The sequence below is a fragment of the Cololabis saira genome, chromosome 7 (assembly GCF_033807715.1).
Source record: "Cololabis saira isolate AMF1-May2022 chromosome 7, fColSai1.1, whole genome shotgun sequence".
NCBI classification, from domain to species: Eukaryota; Metazoa; Chordata; class Actinopteri; order Beloniformes; family Belonidae; genus Cololabis; species Cololabis saira.
Genome location: NC_084593.1, coordinates 18195492 through 18212198, shown reverse-complemented (window position 1 = coordinate 18212198; position 16707 = coordinate 18195492). Strand labels below are relative to the sequence as shown.

Genomic DNA, 16707 nt, shown 5'->3' with positions numbered 1-16707 from the left:
GAACTTATATAAATAAGTAATTAAATTAGTAAAGTAATTAAACTAGTAAGGAAAAAAAGCAGCTTTTATAAGGGGGACTGATTTTATTCAATTCAGTAGGGAAAATTCTTTAAGAGATCATATAAATTTTGTGCCTTAATTGTTGTTATAAGTTTTAGAGATTTCAAATACATTTTAAATTCGTTCATAAATACACAAAATCTGGGGGATGATTTTAGTATCCTATTCTTGTGAATAAAAAATTAAGTTACATTTTTCTTTATTGGTGTTTTCAGTTTTCAGCAGAACAGACAGAACTTGAAGTGAAATTTGTCTTTTGATCGGACCAAACTTGAAATTGGTGAGATTTGTTTCTCTTCGAGACGCAATAATAATCGTCATTTACGTGCATTGTTTCAGAAGGACGTTGTATCAATTCCATATGTGGTTTCTTATTGAAATAACTTTGTTAACAATCTTGACTGGAAAAAGATTTGGTCGTTACCTGCAAAATACTTAATTACTAATAAAATGAAGGAAGTATCTTTTAAAATAATTCACAGAGTCTACCCATGTAAAGTTTTTCTTCAATGCTTCAAAAAAGACATAGACACTGTCTGTTGTTTCTGTGAAGGATCCCCTGAAGATGTTTTTCATTTATTTTGGAGTTGCTCTTTTACTACAAAATTATGGAACAATATCAGTAATTTGATTTGTGTTTGTGTTGAACCACATTTCTCCCTTTGCTCTGAACATATATTGTTTGGCTTCATTGACTATCCATCTGTTTAAAAAAAAAAAACGAAGACATTTTATATCATTAATCTTATTATAATATTGGCAAAATGGTTTATTCATGACTCCCGTTATATTAATCAAAAGCCTCTTTTTTGTATTTTTGAAAATGAGGTCCAACAATATATTAGAACCATTAGACTTTCCACCAATGCAAAGGCCAACAAGGTGTGCTCTTTTTAATGTATTTCTGTAATTCATTGTGTCCTGATTGTCCGCCGCTGAGTGTGTGTCTCCCCCTGGCGGTTGTATTGTGCTGTTTGCATTTTGTCTTTCAATAAAAAATGTTTTTATGGTTTTCAGCAAATAAGGAAATCATCTAAATTTTCTTTAATTATGGCCTGTCTTTCACTTCTCTCTTCGGGCCCTCTGTAGAAAACCGCGATGAGGGTAGGCGTAGGGTACGCGGCGACGCGCACGGTACGCAGTAGGCTCTGCGTTGGTGTAACGCGGAACCATAAATCAGCCTAAGTAGCACCCTCAAGCGAGCTACAGCCGTGCTAATGGTTCAATAAATTAAGAGTGTGAGAAGATAAGAGGTTAAAAAGAATTGTCACTGTTACGAAACCACCTGAAACATGTATTCAGATGAACTTTTATGGATAATTGACATTCCACAATCGTGTGATGTTACGTTTCAGTGTTAGTTACAATGTCAATTGGAAATTCTAAAAAAAAAAAAAAAAAAAGAGAGAGACCAAACAAATTAACAGAAAACTGGCATCAATGGAAATGATCAGTAGAAGATGGTGACTTTGACTATAATGTATGTTAAAAAGCTAATGGCAGCGGTGGGATTCGAACCCACGCCCCCGAAGAGACTGGAGCCTTAATCCAGCGCCTTAGACCGCTCGGCCACGCTACCTTGCACATGTTTTCAGGACAAACATTCCGGTTCAAATAGTTGTAAAGGTTGCACGGTTGTGGGACTGCTAACAAAGCTTTAAAATGTTTTGTTGAAGGACGATATTTAACTGGAAATTACACAACTTTATACTAAACTCAAAAGCCTCACAAGTGTATCATCCGGATTGAAAACTTAAATTAAAAAGAGCAAGCACGACTTTTACACAACGTCCATATTTTCAATTACAAACGATATACAAAAAGAATCCTTTTATAACATTTATTTGAAAACTGTAGTATGGCTTGAAAGGAAAAATAACTAATTTCCCTCCAGCCAAAGTGACCAAACACCTCATCTTCAACAACTGAATATATACAGATCAGGCAAACTAGGAGCAATATTTTGATATATTTGAATATTTTTGCAAAAAAAAAAAAAAAAAAACTATAAAAAAAAACTTCTTTAATTAAAAAAAAAAAAAAAAAAACAACCCACAAACATACATTACTAAAGAGAGACAATTAAAAAATGACAATGACAATACCAGACAAACTATATAAAGACAATACACTGGAGAAAAAAAACAAGCGAGTGCATGCATACAAGTTGGAACGATTTTTTTGGATGGAAGAGAAAAAGAAAAAACGCCCATAATTTAAATATATGCATTTTTAAGCAAAACCAGTGAACCCGAATGACAAGCATTCTTCAGTTACACTAAAAACCCGTTGGGTTATCTGTAGCCCATCTATGTATAATTGCAATAATCATCAAGTGAAACACTCAAATCTATGCCCGTTATAAAATGTGCCAGAATAATGGCAGTGAGTCCAAATCATGCTGGCCCAGAGTCTCTTGCAGCAGACAGTTAAAACGCATCTCAGAGCAGAGGAACAGGCTTGCGAGGATGCCTTAGGTCTTCTTGCCAGGGCAGGTTGGAGGAAGGAGTCTGTGGGAGTTGGCGCGCACCCATGGGTGGTCAATAACATTCTTAAGTGAGAGACGATCGGTGGGGTTGTGGCGAAGCAGCTTGGAGATCAGGTCACGTGCACCATCCGAGATGACACTTGGGAATTTCAGATCCACCTGCAAATGACAAAATGGCATTTATTCATCAGCACCGTTACTAAGGAAATAACTTGCGGTCAAGTTATATTTTGGTCAAATAAATGGAAAATATAAATTCACAAGGTAAAAAGACGAACTTAGCCTGTTTTCTACATTGTGAATTATAAAACTCACGCATTACTGTCGTCTATAAAAGTCAAGGCATTTGCATATAAGACATGTTAATCTATTTTTAACCTACTACTTTGCTAGTTGTTCTTTCTGAAAAAATATACTAGCAAAGTAATTGTAATCCAGTGACAAAATTAACTTTATTAAATCATATTTTTAACCTAAATAGGTAAATGCAGGCTTTCCGTTTTGTTTAGTTTTTTCCCCCCACTAGAAGTCAAGTTTTTTTTCCAAAGTTAAGATTCCAAAAGAAAAACATAGTATTTTGGACAAGATGAAACTAACGTGGAAGACTGCTCCATCGTTTTTGTGTCTCAGAACCTACTGTGGCAACGGTTCTTGAAACTATCCAACAATAATACTGAAGTAAATCTTGAAGCAATTGTGGTGCAGATTATGGTCCTGAACCAAGCAGCAGAAGTCAAACAACTTCTCTCTTCCCCAAAACAGGAAGTGGCCAGGTAGTTGTTTTTTACTTAAAAGCAATATATCATCACTTGCTGTGGATTCCATATTTTTTCCCATTCATATTTCAATTGATATCAATAGGTGGGCACATTAATAGTTGCCTTCAAATAATCTACTTCACTTTTAATGTGCAAAGACCTTAATGGTTTAGTTATCACTTTTGTTTTCGTCAGTATAGCTGATGCCTGGTTTCCAAAGGAACACAGTAACCTTGTTGCTTGTGTTCTATGCTTTCTAAAAATGTTGCTCTCCTTTTCCTTAGTCTTCCCAGCTTCCACTGCACAAATACCTCAAAAGAAAATCTACATATTACATGCGTACACCTGGATTGATATCACTTCTTACTGCGCATGCAGCTCACTACAGAGTAGACATCTGTTCACACTAAATCCTGATATATGACCCATTCAAAATACTAACGTGATCCCCCCCCCCAAAAAAATGTATGATAATAATTAAGCATAACCAGTTGAGTGCATTACACACCCCATGACAAAGACTAACCTTCATAATCCTTTTGTAAGTTTCTGCGTAATTGGCTGTTTCAAACGGTGGGTTCCCAACCAAACATTCGTAGCAGAGGACGCCAATGCACCACAAGTCCACCTTCTCACTGTGGGTGTGTCCCTCAATCATCTCAGGAGGAAGGTAGTCCAGTGTCCCGCACATGGTCCGACGTCTGGAAAGGTGTAACATGAGGTGAGCAACAACAGCAGACACAGTGCAAAGCAGCTATATGTGGAAGTGTATAACAGTAGAGTTGTTGTAAAACCACTGTACTGCAGTGACAGCATGACTCAAACCTTAGAGATGGTGCATGGACAGACCAACCAAAATCTGCAATTTTCAGCTCTCCACGAAAGCCAAGAAGGAGATTCTCTGGCTTGATGTCACGATGAATCACTTTCCTCTCATGACAATAGATTAGGGCATCAGATATCTCCTCCATGTACTGGAAAATGAAATGGGTTAGTATTAGATAAACCATTAAAGCAATATAACAGAAAAAAAGTACACCATTTACACCTTTAACCCCTCAAGTACTTCAAATTCATCTTCTAAATATCAACACATTAGCTTCAGCTCTTACGGTGGCAGTTCGTTGATCATCAAAACGTCCATATTTCTGCAGCTCCTTGTACATTTCACCACGTGGAGCATACTCCAGCACCAAGAAAACCCTCTTACGGTCATGGAAATAATTGTAGAAGCGCAGAATATTGGGGTGCCTGAGGGAAATCAAAGTTTATAATTTGAGTAAGTTTGCTGACAATATTTACAAAAGAAAAAGTTGAATAGACTCAATGTGTTCAAAGGAAAAACATTTTAAAAAAGTAGCTAGAAAAGGTTTTTAAACAGGTACATCAGAGGGAAAATTTACATTTAACAAATAATGGAATTAGTGCAATTTTGTAAACTCTGATGATACAATGTCTGAGACTTTAGCAAGACACAAAATGTACGGCAATTTCATAGCAAAGCAGATCAAAAGAAACATGAGAAAAAACATAAGCTACTAACTTCAGATGGGCCTGAATCTCAATCTCCCTCCTGAGTTGATGCTCCACACCTTCCTTCTCCATTTGTGATTTGAACAACACCTTCAGTGCCACAATGGACTGCAGCTTCTTCACCCTTGCGAGGTAAACATTGCCAAACTTGCCCTTTCCAAGTGGACGACCAATGTCAAAGTCTTCAATGGTGACTTTCCTGATACAAAAGTACAAATAATGCTTAAATGAATTAAATAAAAACTAAATACTAATGGAAATCTTGCATTTCAGTACACTCACTTGGGTGAAGAACTGGAGGAGCTAACCAATTCTCTTCCGGGACCTAAAGAGGAGGAAATACATTTATAGACACAATGTTTTCCAGTGTTTAAACAGCAAATAAATATACCAAGGAAAATGTGTTGGAACTTCAGCAGTAGAAAACGGTAATCAGCTGTATGGCCAAGACCCCATTGAAAATTTAAAGAGGGAACTTGTCGTCAGATAATTGCCAATGGTTTTCAGATTACATCTTAACAAATGCTTTCTACTGTACCTGTTCTCCTCTCTACATTTATTATTGACATTTATATAAGAAAGTATGAGTGCAGTTCAGTAGATATTGACCAAAGTAAAAAAAAAAAGAAAAAGGAAAAAATTGAACAAGCAAAAAAAGCCCATTCACCAAAATATTTTCCCTGATTTACATATTCTTCATACTCACATGCAGATGTCTTAATAGAAACTACAATTGAACGTGTAGAGGAAGAACTTACCTGTGACTTGATTTTTCACTGTTTCTATTCGTGGCTTCACCAGAACACGCTGCGGTCCTGACACCATGCTTGGGGTTGTAAACTGATATTCAAAACAAAAAGAGAAAAAAAATGCAGCTAATTAAAGCCCTGTTGACTTAGATCAGCTACACAAATCTTAACAGTTTTAGAAAGAAAACACTAATTGTCTTTCTCGTCTGCCCATGTAGAATCAAGATCCAAGGGCAAATGGCGATTACGAATGAGTTAACTTCAGGGGTTTCATAGTATGGGTGAAGCTTCACCTTTTTCATACAACTAGTACAACTTACCTGTCTTTGGGCTGCCCGGGGCTCATAATTTTCTTTATTCTGTAAAATAAAAACACCTCAGATGAACAATCATTTCTTTACAGGTACTCGTGTACTACATGTATATATTAACCGTTTTTCAGGTTTAGTATTTCTTTTGTACATTGCTTTTTTTATATTTTATATTGCTCTTTTTTAATTATTTAGCTATTTATTGTTTTGTTTTTTTAAGGATATACTTTTTTTTTTATACCTTTTCATACTTCCGTGTGTATTTTGTAAAATTGTTGAGCATGTGTGCGTTTGCTGCTGAACAATTGTATTTCTCCTCTGGGGGATCAATAAAGTTTATTCTATTCTATTCTCAGTTATACAAGTATCATCACTTTAAAGCATGCAAGCAGTAGAAACCACACGTATATGCATGTATATCAGACTGACAGGTGACTTTATGATCTTTGGGTTCAAAACTCAGTTCCCTGCTGAACACATCTGCACAGCCCTTTTATTGAAGTTTATTTTATTATTGTATATATATATTAATAAGAGCTGTCATTTGTCTATTTGCTGTAGGCTATAGTGAGCAAAAATAACAGGGTCAAATTCCCTGTCTGGTTTGACCTGACTTGGCCAAATAAACATGATTCTGATTCACCGGAAGTAAAAACGAAAAGTGTGGTTATCACTACATCTGTGTCGAAATTAAGTGATAAGCCTCCGTGAGAGGAGTTTTTGTGAAGTTTAACTAATGCAATGATTAAATGCCAACAAGATTTGCTATTTAAACAATAAAGGCGGTCCGTGGGACTCTTTTGGTAAAAGTCAAGTTTTAATGCAAATGCTATAACGATTACACTCCATTTTATGAACTATTTTGAATTCACACCTACCAATTAATGCTTTTTTTCTGTTTTTATACCTCATATTGGATTTTATTCGCTTAACCTTATAGCATGCAGGCGAACAAAGCCAGCTGGCTAACAATAGCATAAATACTCGCTTATATAGATAATGAAATCTGCGCTAACGGAGATTCACTGTTATTAGCTCCAAATCCCCCGTATAAAACATAATAAGTATCACATTACCTGCATTTTAGCGACAAAAGGTCGTATTAACTGCACAGTGTGGAAAACGAGTGCAGTTTCTGTCTTCAAAACTTCCTACGCCGCCAACGTTTTCAAACTGCCAGATTCCTCGACGCTGATTGGTTGGTTGGCTGCAAATGGAACGTTGTGATTGGTCAGAATTACAGCGACAGGAAGCATGTGACCAGAGCAGTGGATAAAACAGAGCGGCGACACCATAGATATATAAACGTAGACGCTGCATCGAGTGGTTTTGCCCGCTGCTGCGATACGGCAACGTCGCCGCCATATTGGATGTGGCAAGACTGCGCTGTAAACTAATACAAGTCAATTGACTTATTTTCATAAAGCACCTTTCTACAAAGAAATTTACGTTTTATGTCTCATTTATTCATTCACACACGCACTGATATACTTGGGAAACAGTTAGGCACCAAATATAATATATTTAATTTTCTCAGATGGCAAAAATAAGAACTTTATTGATCCCACATAGGAGTAATATGATGTTATATCATCTATAGAGAACAAGGTAGTGCCGAAAAACAATATATATATCCCCCCTCACAAAAATAAGAAAAATAGAGAAAATATTTTCTCATCAACAAAACATATTTAAAAATTTTCAAGTAACAAAATAGCATATTTGAACCATTTTTCAGACAACAAAATAACATTTGAACCATTTTTCAGACAATAAAAGCTGTTACTGCTGTTCTGTAGACACGTCATCGTCTACTCCAGTGTCTCCCAACCTGGGGTCCGGGCCCCCCCTGGGGGTCACCTGAGATCTCTGGGGGGGCGCGAAACTTTGTCTGCTTTGAGGATATGCAGTTGTAAAAATTATATTTGCGCATGCTAAATAAATAAAAAATAATAACACACCTAATGGAATACTGTAATCCAAGTCTGTATAAACCCACGTAGTATTTTAAAATTACCAAAATATATTTCTAAGTTATTTAGCAGGATAAAAACTTAATAACTTATTATTATATCATTATTCAACATTTAATCATACTACTACTCCGACAGGTTGTTAAAGGAAAAATGTTAAAAATGTTTGCGCTCATATTAAAAGAAACATTTTTCAGAAATTATTTTATGTCCTTGCAATTATTTTCTGTGCATATTTTATACATTGGTGACACAAAATGAAGGTGAGAAAGACAAAGTCATATGTATACAGTGTAAACCAAAGAGAAATGTATCACAAAAACATAATTCATGTACATTTTTTCAATTAAAGATTTGTAACGAATCACTTTACTCTTTTGGTACCAGTACGTACGGGTCGGGGGGCCCGGCTGGTCTTAGACACAAATAGGGGGGGCTCCAAGGAAAAAGGGTTGGGAACCATGGTCTACTCCATCCCGCAAACAGGACCATGTGATACGGTCGCGTTTTCCTCGCTACCAGTATGTACAGATGCTGAAAAAAAAAACATGAACAAAACTCAGCTCATTTACTGTCATAAATAATAAAAGGAAATGAGTAATAGACTGAATATTAACCAGTCCATCTTGTTGACATAGACTATAGACACAGATTGAGCGACGACCAAAGACAAACAGGGAGAGATTTATACTGCTGAAGTGGGTTACGACTTTATTGTTATTTAGGATGCAATCTTATCATCATTTTACGCATATGAGTAAATCAAATAAAAAATGTTCAGGAGTCCCTGCGAAACTACCATTCTCTATCGTATATTGTAAAAAGTAATTGTCTCTATTTTCCCACATAGAGGGACGGTCTACCCTGGAGCTTGAGAACGAGTGAGTTGAACTTCTCATGATTAAGTCCACTGATCGCACTCTTTTCCTGCCTTCCAGCCTGGTTTGACTGGCCGACGCTGCTTCTCTCCTGACGGTGAGTCTGCCAGACCCCGCCCCCTCACCTGCCGGACTGATCCCACGTCTGTTTTCCTGGTGTGGGACGCCAGAGCTCCCCCAGCGCACGCAGCCTTTGAGGCAGACGTGCAGATACTGTAGGCCCTGGGCGGGCCAGTACAGACTGAGTGAGATTGTTGCCTTATTGTATGGCCACTGGTTTTTACCACTGACTTTTATTACTGAGTTTTAATAATTGTCCTTTTTTTTACTATATTGCCTCGGCTGAGCATTTTAATTCCTATTCTTAGGGGCCACTGACTGTCATCATCGTCTGGGGGATACAAAATTTGATTGTGGGGAGGGGTTGAAGGGGTTTGGAGCCACCCTAGATGTTTCCTTGAGACCTGCTTGCAACGGTGTTGCATGTGTGTTTTGTGAACTTATTTAAGTTACCTTGGTTGAGCCTTAATCTTTGTTTGGTTTTGAAATTACTTTCGTGCAGTGGTATGTCTAGATCTCGGCCTCTGTCTAGTTCAGGTGGCCAAACTATTTAATTGGAGCTCCCCCTCCTCCCGTTAATTAACCAATATTACTGGTTGCAGACCTTAAAGGGGACCTATTATGAAAAATACGTTTTTTCTTGTTTTAACATATATAAAGTGGTCTCCCCTCACCCTGCCAACATAGAGAAGATGAAAAGCAACCGAATTCTGCAGGGTCTGCACACCCCGCTCGGAGGATCCTTCCAGTGTCATGTGACTTCCAGGAGCCGTTCAGATTCTGCGCGGAAATTGCGCCTATGGTGACGTCACCATAGGCGCAATTTCCATAGGTCGGCCTCTGCTGCTGAAACCACGCCCACAACCAACTCAGCCGACTGGAGCGTCCGCCATTGTTTGGAAGCCGTGACTGTTTCCACAGCGAGGGACAGTTTTTGCATCGACATTTACCCTCATAAAAAGATCAGTGACCACAGTACGAACCCGGCAACTGCACACGAGTCAGCGGTAAGTGACGTTATTTTTTTAATGTTATTTATATGTAACCAGTGGGGTCTGTAGTGGTGTGCGTTGTGTTTAAACTGAAGGGACTCAGACCAGCAGGACTCTTTTGGAGGCAATCTCCGTTTATTTCCTGACAATGGAATAAAATAACATTTCCTCACACATGTGGTGAGTTGAGCCCCTACACAGATAATAACAAGAAATATCAGCATACTACACAGGAAACCCAAACCGTGGTCTATCAGACTTCACATGACTGACCTCTCCCATTGACATCAGTAACAAAAGGGAAGAGGTGAAGGCGGGAGAAATCATATGGTGGGGGACTCACAGAAATGTCCATAGGGGAACAATAAACTAAAACACAAAGGTTCCACATGTTTCTGGAGGTATGACATGTCAGGTATACTATATTAACAGATTTTGGTGATAATAAACTATAAAATAAATGCATATACACTGATGGAAAATTGACTCTATTACATATATTTGTCTACAAGTATGATCTTTGCATGGGCTAAGTATTTAGCTTAGCTCCGGAGCACCGGGGCCACTCACCGGACCGGACCGGTGAGCAGCTCCGGTGGCTCCAGTGTTCCCTAACGGAGTGTTAGGTAACACCGGAGCTCTATTAGTAATACATTTTTCTTCTGTTTATGGTTTCAGATCTTCCAAGCAATGCACCTGAAGCTGTTCAACGACACCTTCAGAAGAAATGCACGGTCCTTCCTTGAGCCAGCAATAGTGCATAAATGTTTTTTATATACAACTTATGTTCTTTTATTTTTTTTAACAATAAAGTTGTCATTTATGAACATACAGTGTTGTGATTTCTTTACAGTTAACATGATTCATTTGTCTTGTAACATAAGAAATGAAATGATGAGGAATCGGAGTAAAGAACTGTGGTGTACCTGTTTAGAATTCACTTAAATCTTCCTGTGTGAGGACGAGGTTACCCGGATCCCTCTTCAGGTAACTAAAGGCTGATTTATGGTTCCGCATTACACCAACGTAGAGCCTACGGCGTAGGGTACGCGTCGTTTTAACGCAGAACCATAAATCAGGCTTTAAGATCCGTTTAAACCGACTATCGCGTCGAGCTGCGTGACATCGGACGCTCTCTGTCCACACTGAAACCGTTAAACTCGCAGCCAGTTAGGACAGTCCAATACAAAAAAAATAAAGCAATGGAATTGGGAGGCTCCTGCACTGATTGGAAGCACCTGCTGCTGGCTGAGCAGCCGGCTGCTGGATGACTCGGTTTGAACACCAGAATGCCACCGAAAAAAAGCCAGACACCGGAGGCAGGCGCGTCATTTCCACCGGGGACGGTGGGGACGCGTCCCCACCACTTTGTCTGACGAGCAGATTTGTCCCCACCACTTCAAAAAAAAAAAAAAAAAAAAAAAAATTAAGTAAGACGCGATTTCTCCCGTATTTTCATTAACGCCCCATACACACGTCTGTCACACACACATCAACACTAAATCTATCAATAATGAACAAAATAAAACACAGGAAACATTAAGGCCAGCAAAATCTTAGTGGCGAGACAACAGGACCTGCTGCGTCTGAGCCCAGATCTTTCTATGTGTGTGACAGACAGCGGGGAGGACTCGGGCTTCACTTCCAGGTAGGAGTTGGGAAATGGGAATTAAAAGTTGCGTTCCGCAGGCCCGGTTCTACGAGGGTGCATAAGCAAGCATTGCACCCTCATTTTATGTGTCTTCATGCTCAGTTGAAAAGACGAAAAGAAAACTGACAAATGCGCGCGCGTCAAGCCTGATTTATGGTTCCGCGTTAAATCGACGGCGTAGCCTACGGCTAGTGTTACACAGCGTCGCGCACCGTACGTCCGCATCCCTGCGTATCCTACGCCGTACCTTTTGCGTTGGTGCAACGCAGAACCATAAATTAGCCAGTGTCCGTCACTGATCTGCTTCCAGCGCACAGTTTCCTGCACTAGCCAGTGCTGCTCTCTGCTGCTCCGTTAACACAAAGTAACCGTGGATATTCGCAAGTGGTTCAGCACAACGACACAAACAAGTTTACAGGACTGTCTCAGAAAATTTGAATATTGTGATAAAGTCCTTTATTTTTCTGGAGTCTAAAAATGTCATACATTCTGGATTCATTACAAATCAACTGAAATATTGCAACCTTTTTATTATTTTAATATTGCTGATTATGGCTTACAGTTTAAGATTAAGATTCCCAGAATATTCAAATTTTTTGAGATAGGATATTTGAGTTTTCTTAAACTGTAAGCCATGATCAGCAATATTAAAATAATAATTATAATAAGCAATGCCTATTATTTATCATGAAACCTCAATTCGGAAGTAATGGGCGTAGCTCGTACCCAGCACTTTTCAAACCTTACTCAGGTTTATGGTAAATGTCCCCAGCACTTCTGAAATCAAACTGACGCCCATGACCGGAGGAGTTTGATGAAATAAAAACTTCTCTCAACTCCTTAACCGAGGACATGACTGCTGTCAGAGTGCAGCAGAAGCTTCTGGAGCTACTGGAGGAGGTAAAACAACTGTGCCTCCAGAATGCGGAGAAGGACCGGCGCATCGGGGAATTGGAGCGGCGAGTGGACGAGCTGGAGTAATACTCCCGCATGAATGATGTGGTCATCACCGGCATCAAGATCAAGCCACGCTCGTATGCGCGTGCGGTGGCCATGGACAACAGGGAGCCCAGCGAGCAAGAGACGAGCTCAGTGGAGCAACCTACCTCCTAAGCAAGGGGATAGAGATGGACCCGGAGCACATTGAGACATGTCATCCACTGCCCACGAGGAACGAGAGACCACCAGCCGTGATAATGAGATTTGTCAACGGGAAGAATAAGATGGCACTTTTGAAACAAGGACGCAAACTGAAAGGAACAGATGTTTTCATGAATGATCACTTAACCAAAAAAAATGCTGACATCGCAAAAAAAGCAAGACAACTCAAGAAGCAACACAAGATCCAACACACCTGGGTAACAAGCTGCAAGATAATCATCAAACTGAACGGGAGTCCAGAGGAAGCAAAAGTGTTGGTGGTGAGGAATATTAACGAACTCCACAAGTACTGATACCAACGGAATTAAGGTAACATGACTCTATATTATCCTTTTATTATTATTTTATTCTTTTATCTTCTATTTGATCCTTTTTATTCACTTAACTTATGATTGTTTTATTTATGTGGCCTGTGCTTTATGGTGTGTTGTCTTCCATTTGCCTGTCCAGCACTTTGGACCATGTTGGTGTTTTTAAGGTGCTTTATAAATAAAGTTGACTTGACTTGACTATATTTCCAACATGCACAACACAGAGACTACACCAAGGAACAACAATGATATGGACATGCTACAGAGAACTCTTCACCAGAAACAAATGGAACTGGCAACTTTCGAATACAAGGAGCACAACACAATAGATTTTAACACAGATATCGATCCTGATAATGGCCGGGTTTCCCAGATCCGACCTCTCTTAAGGATTTAAGAGAGGTTCAAAGAAGGTTTAAACTAAGAGAGAACCCTAAGATACGGGTGTTTCCCAGATGACTTCTTAACACCGTTCTTTAGTTTCGCTCTTTGGAGGAGCTGTCCGGTTCTGAAACCAAATCAATCGATGCCAGGCAAATCGATCACCGATCACTATCAGCGCATTTTCACACGCAGCTCTGCTACCTAACGCACTAATTCCCTGCTGCCTGCGCGTTATGTGTGTTATAATGAAAAACTAAGATGATAAATATACTTCAATTACCCTTTTTCATGGTGAAAACAAGAACTAAATAAGAAGTACGGTAGTCTTGGTAAGAGAATAATGAGGAAATTTTGTTTTGTTATGTGAAAGATGGACGAATTAGGACAAATTATCTTAACGATCAGCATATAATACCACGTATTCTCGTGACTAGTAAAACAGAATTCTTCACCTCAAAAAGATATTCTGAAGTTTATTTAGCTGCTTGACCTTTTTCACTAACAGAATATTGCATTCATCAACGTTGAATTTGCGGATGTTTAGAGACACACGGCGGGTGTGTGGAGACGCGCAGCTGGTGGCTCACCTGCCAACACGGAGCTCACGCCGATGAAGAGAAGGTGATGGCCATAATTGGCAAGACGGCATCTGAGGGCATTGAGGGCGGGGTAGATGTCCTGGGGAACGAGGGGCTGTCGGAACCGGTGGATGAGCCATCTGGGAGCGGGGTCAGACCAGCACCACCAACCTTCCCGCCCCCGGCTCCAAGTACCGAGTCCGAGGAATTCGTCGCCCTACACCCACTCCCGCCTGTCCCGAACTCCAACCTGCGCCAGCAAGAACCGGCGTCCGCATGCGGGGTGGCCGCACACAGCGGCCTGCTATCAGCACCTGCACCTGCAGCAAGACGCTGGTGGACCTGGAGAGGGAGAAGCTCGGAGTGCTGCGGCGTATGGAAGAGAGCGACGAATCATGATATTGATTCATTTCCTGACATGTGTTTATATTCATGGTTGAATTAAACTTGGTTCTCTTTTCATTCTTGCGTTGTGTGATTCATAGGGGTTTCAAAACTACACAGAGGGTCCCTGTGAATTGACCATTTTATTGATTTACTCCTCAGGCCATGTATAAGTGTGTGCGTAATGTAGCCTACGCTTTACGCATGACACACGCGCCTCTTCCAGCCAAAACCACATGTAAACTCCCGAACACTTTCAGGAATACTTTGCTTTAATGTTCAATGCTACATCTTCAAAGCACTGAAGCACTGAAACATTGCAGCAATAAAGTATTCTTGAAAGTTAGTGGCGGAGTTTAGTAGTTTTTAGACAGTTATGGGTGGTGTGGTGATAGTGGGTTTATTGCTGTTTTTTTTCTTAATGTTTGGGGATTAGGGGAGTTGGTTCATGCTCAGGTGACTGCTTGGTGACTGCTGAAAGGGAAGTGAAATCAGAAAAAACAGGTAGATGAGCTCCTGTCTTCTGTGGAGACCGGCTTGGTGTAGTGCTGCTCGGGCATCGTTCGGAGGTCCAGGGACCGGAGGTCCGGGGAGGTCCAGGGACCGGAGGTCCAGGGACCGGAGGTCCGGGGAGGTCCAGGGACCGGAGGTCCGAGGAGGTCCAGGGACCGGAGGTCCAGGGACCGGAGGTCCGGGGAGGTCCAGGGGCCGGAGGTCCGAGGAGGTCCAGGGACCGGAGGTCCGGGGAGGTCCAGGGACCGGAGGTCCGAGGAGGTCCAGGGAGGTCCAGGGACCGGAGGTCCGGGGAGGTCCAGGGACCGGAGGTCCGGGGAGGTCCAGGGACCGGAGGTCCGGGGGTGTCCAGGGACCGGAGGTCCGGGGAGGTCCAGGGACCGGAGGTCCGGGGACCAGAGGTCAGGGGAGGTCCAGGGACCGGAGGTGGGGCATCGGCGTCTTCAGAATCCTCGTCCTCATCCAAGGGAGGCGGCTCATCTGGTCCGGCGCGCACAGTCATATTGTGGAGCATGGCGGTGACTACGATGACACCACAACTCTTGGCAGGTGTCAGGCGCAGCCCCCCCCCCGATGAACGATGGATACAATGGAACCGTGACTTCGCAACGGCGTACGGCGACGCGGTTGATTTGCAGCGAGAATATGCTGTATAGCAGCCATGGTATCTCACACATGTGATTTGGCAACGCCTTTTTATGGAGCAGTGGATGAAGTCTCCCTTAATGAGGTTCCAACTGAACTCAATACACCTGTCAGTTGCCTGATGTTTTAAATGTGGCATGTTTGGAGGGTGGATGTGTTTTTGATGTGCCCTGAAGCATTTTTGAGTGTGGTACATTATCTCATATATGCACGCAGATGTGGGATGTGTGCAGACAAATTATGGTAAATGATGATCCTTTTATTTTTGCGTAATGCATAAAACATATACAGGAACACACTTGTTATTCCTTATTTTTCTTTTTTTTTCCCCATTTGCTGTCACCAATGAATGCTAAACAATATAAATCTAAAGTATAAAATGGATCAAAATTTGTGCGGGGTGCATTGTTTTAATATCTCATTGTTTGGTGTGATATTGATTTGCCTGACGCAGCTGGATCTGTGAGTCTTTGTTCACTAAGATGGTTGTAAAGACTGGGTCAGCAGCATCTTTCATTTCCTTCTTAATGAAAGAGATACTTAAGCTAAGAGCAACTCTGGGAAACGCGATTTTCTTTCACAGGCTCCTTAAGAAGGTTTGAAAGAAGTCTTTCGCTGTTAAGAACTACTTAACTGATCTGGGAAACCGGGCCATTGTCCAGTGTAAGGGAGTATTAATAAATCGCTTACATTAATCTCATGTAGCTACACAAGAGATGCATTGTGCCAGATTACAGTTCAATTGCTAATTTATTTGCAATCCATGAAGCGAAGTCCCCCCCCACAGAAAAGCTTGTCAAATTACGCTTTTAGTTGTCATCCAGCCATTCAATATACGTAACTGACATTGATGTATTATGAGTTGTAAATGTACCTGTGTACGGATTATTTTAATATTTACCGTTCAACAGTGAGCTCACTGCTGTCTGTCCCATAGACATGACAGCGGGGCTTTGTTTTGGAACTTGCAGGGCTTCCATGAACCACGTGACCGCTCTGGCGGCGAGAACAAAAGTTGTCGGTACTCTGTTTAATCCACTGCTCTGCACGTGACGAGTGAACGCCGGTACTTCATCCACCTTTCTTAATAATAATAATACTAATAATAATAATAATAACATTAATATTATTATTGTTATTATTACAATAATTGTTAATAATAATCAGTGAACTTTGTGATCTGAGTATCAGACCTGATCTGTAGTAAAATACAAGCAAGCGCGTTAATAAAATTAAGATCACAGAACCATCAAACCTAACAGACGCTCATGTTTATCG

At 40.6% G+C, this 16707-nt stretch overlaps 1 protein-coding gene and 1 non-coding gene across 2 annotated transcripts; both read right to left on the bottom strand.

Annotated features, from left to right (window-relative positions):
• Positions 1-1492: 1492 nt before the first annotated feature.
• On the bottom strand, positions 1493-7067 carry aurkb (aurora kinase B). Its single transcript, XM_061726185.1, has 9 exons — positions 6976-7067; positions 5909-5947; positions 5598-5679; positions 5122-5164; positions 4850-5038; positions 4419-4557; positions 4132-4280; positions 3833-4007; positions 1493-2707 (listed from the first exon to the last, which is right to left on the bottom strand). Exons 1-9 carry the CDS (start codon positions 6979-6981, stop codon positions 2534-2536), a joined length of 996 nt encoding a protein of 331 aa, XP_061582169.1. The 5' UTR covers positions 6982-7067; the 3' UTR covers positions 1493-2533.
• On the bottom strand, positions 1558-1639 carry trnal-aag (transfer RNA leucine (anticodon AAG)). The gene has a single exon. It is a non-coding gene; the product is annotated as a tRNA-Leu (tRNA).
• Positions 7068-16707: the final 9640 nt, after the last annotated feature.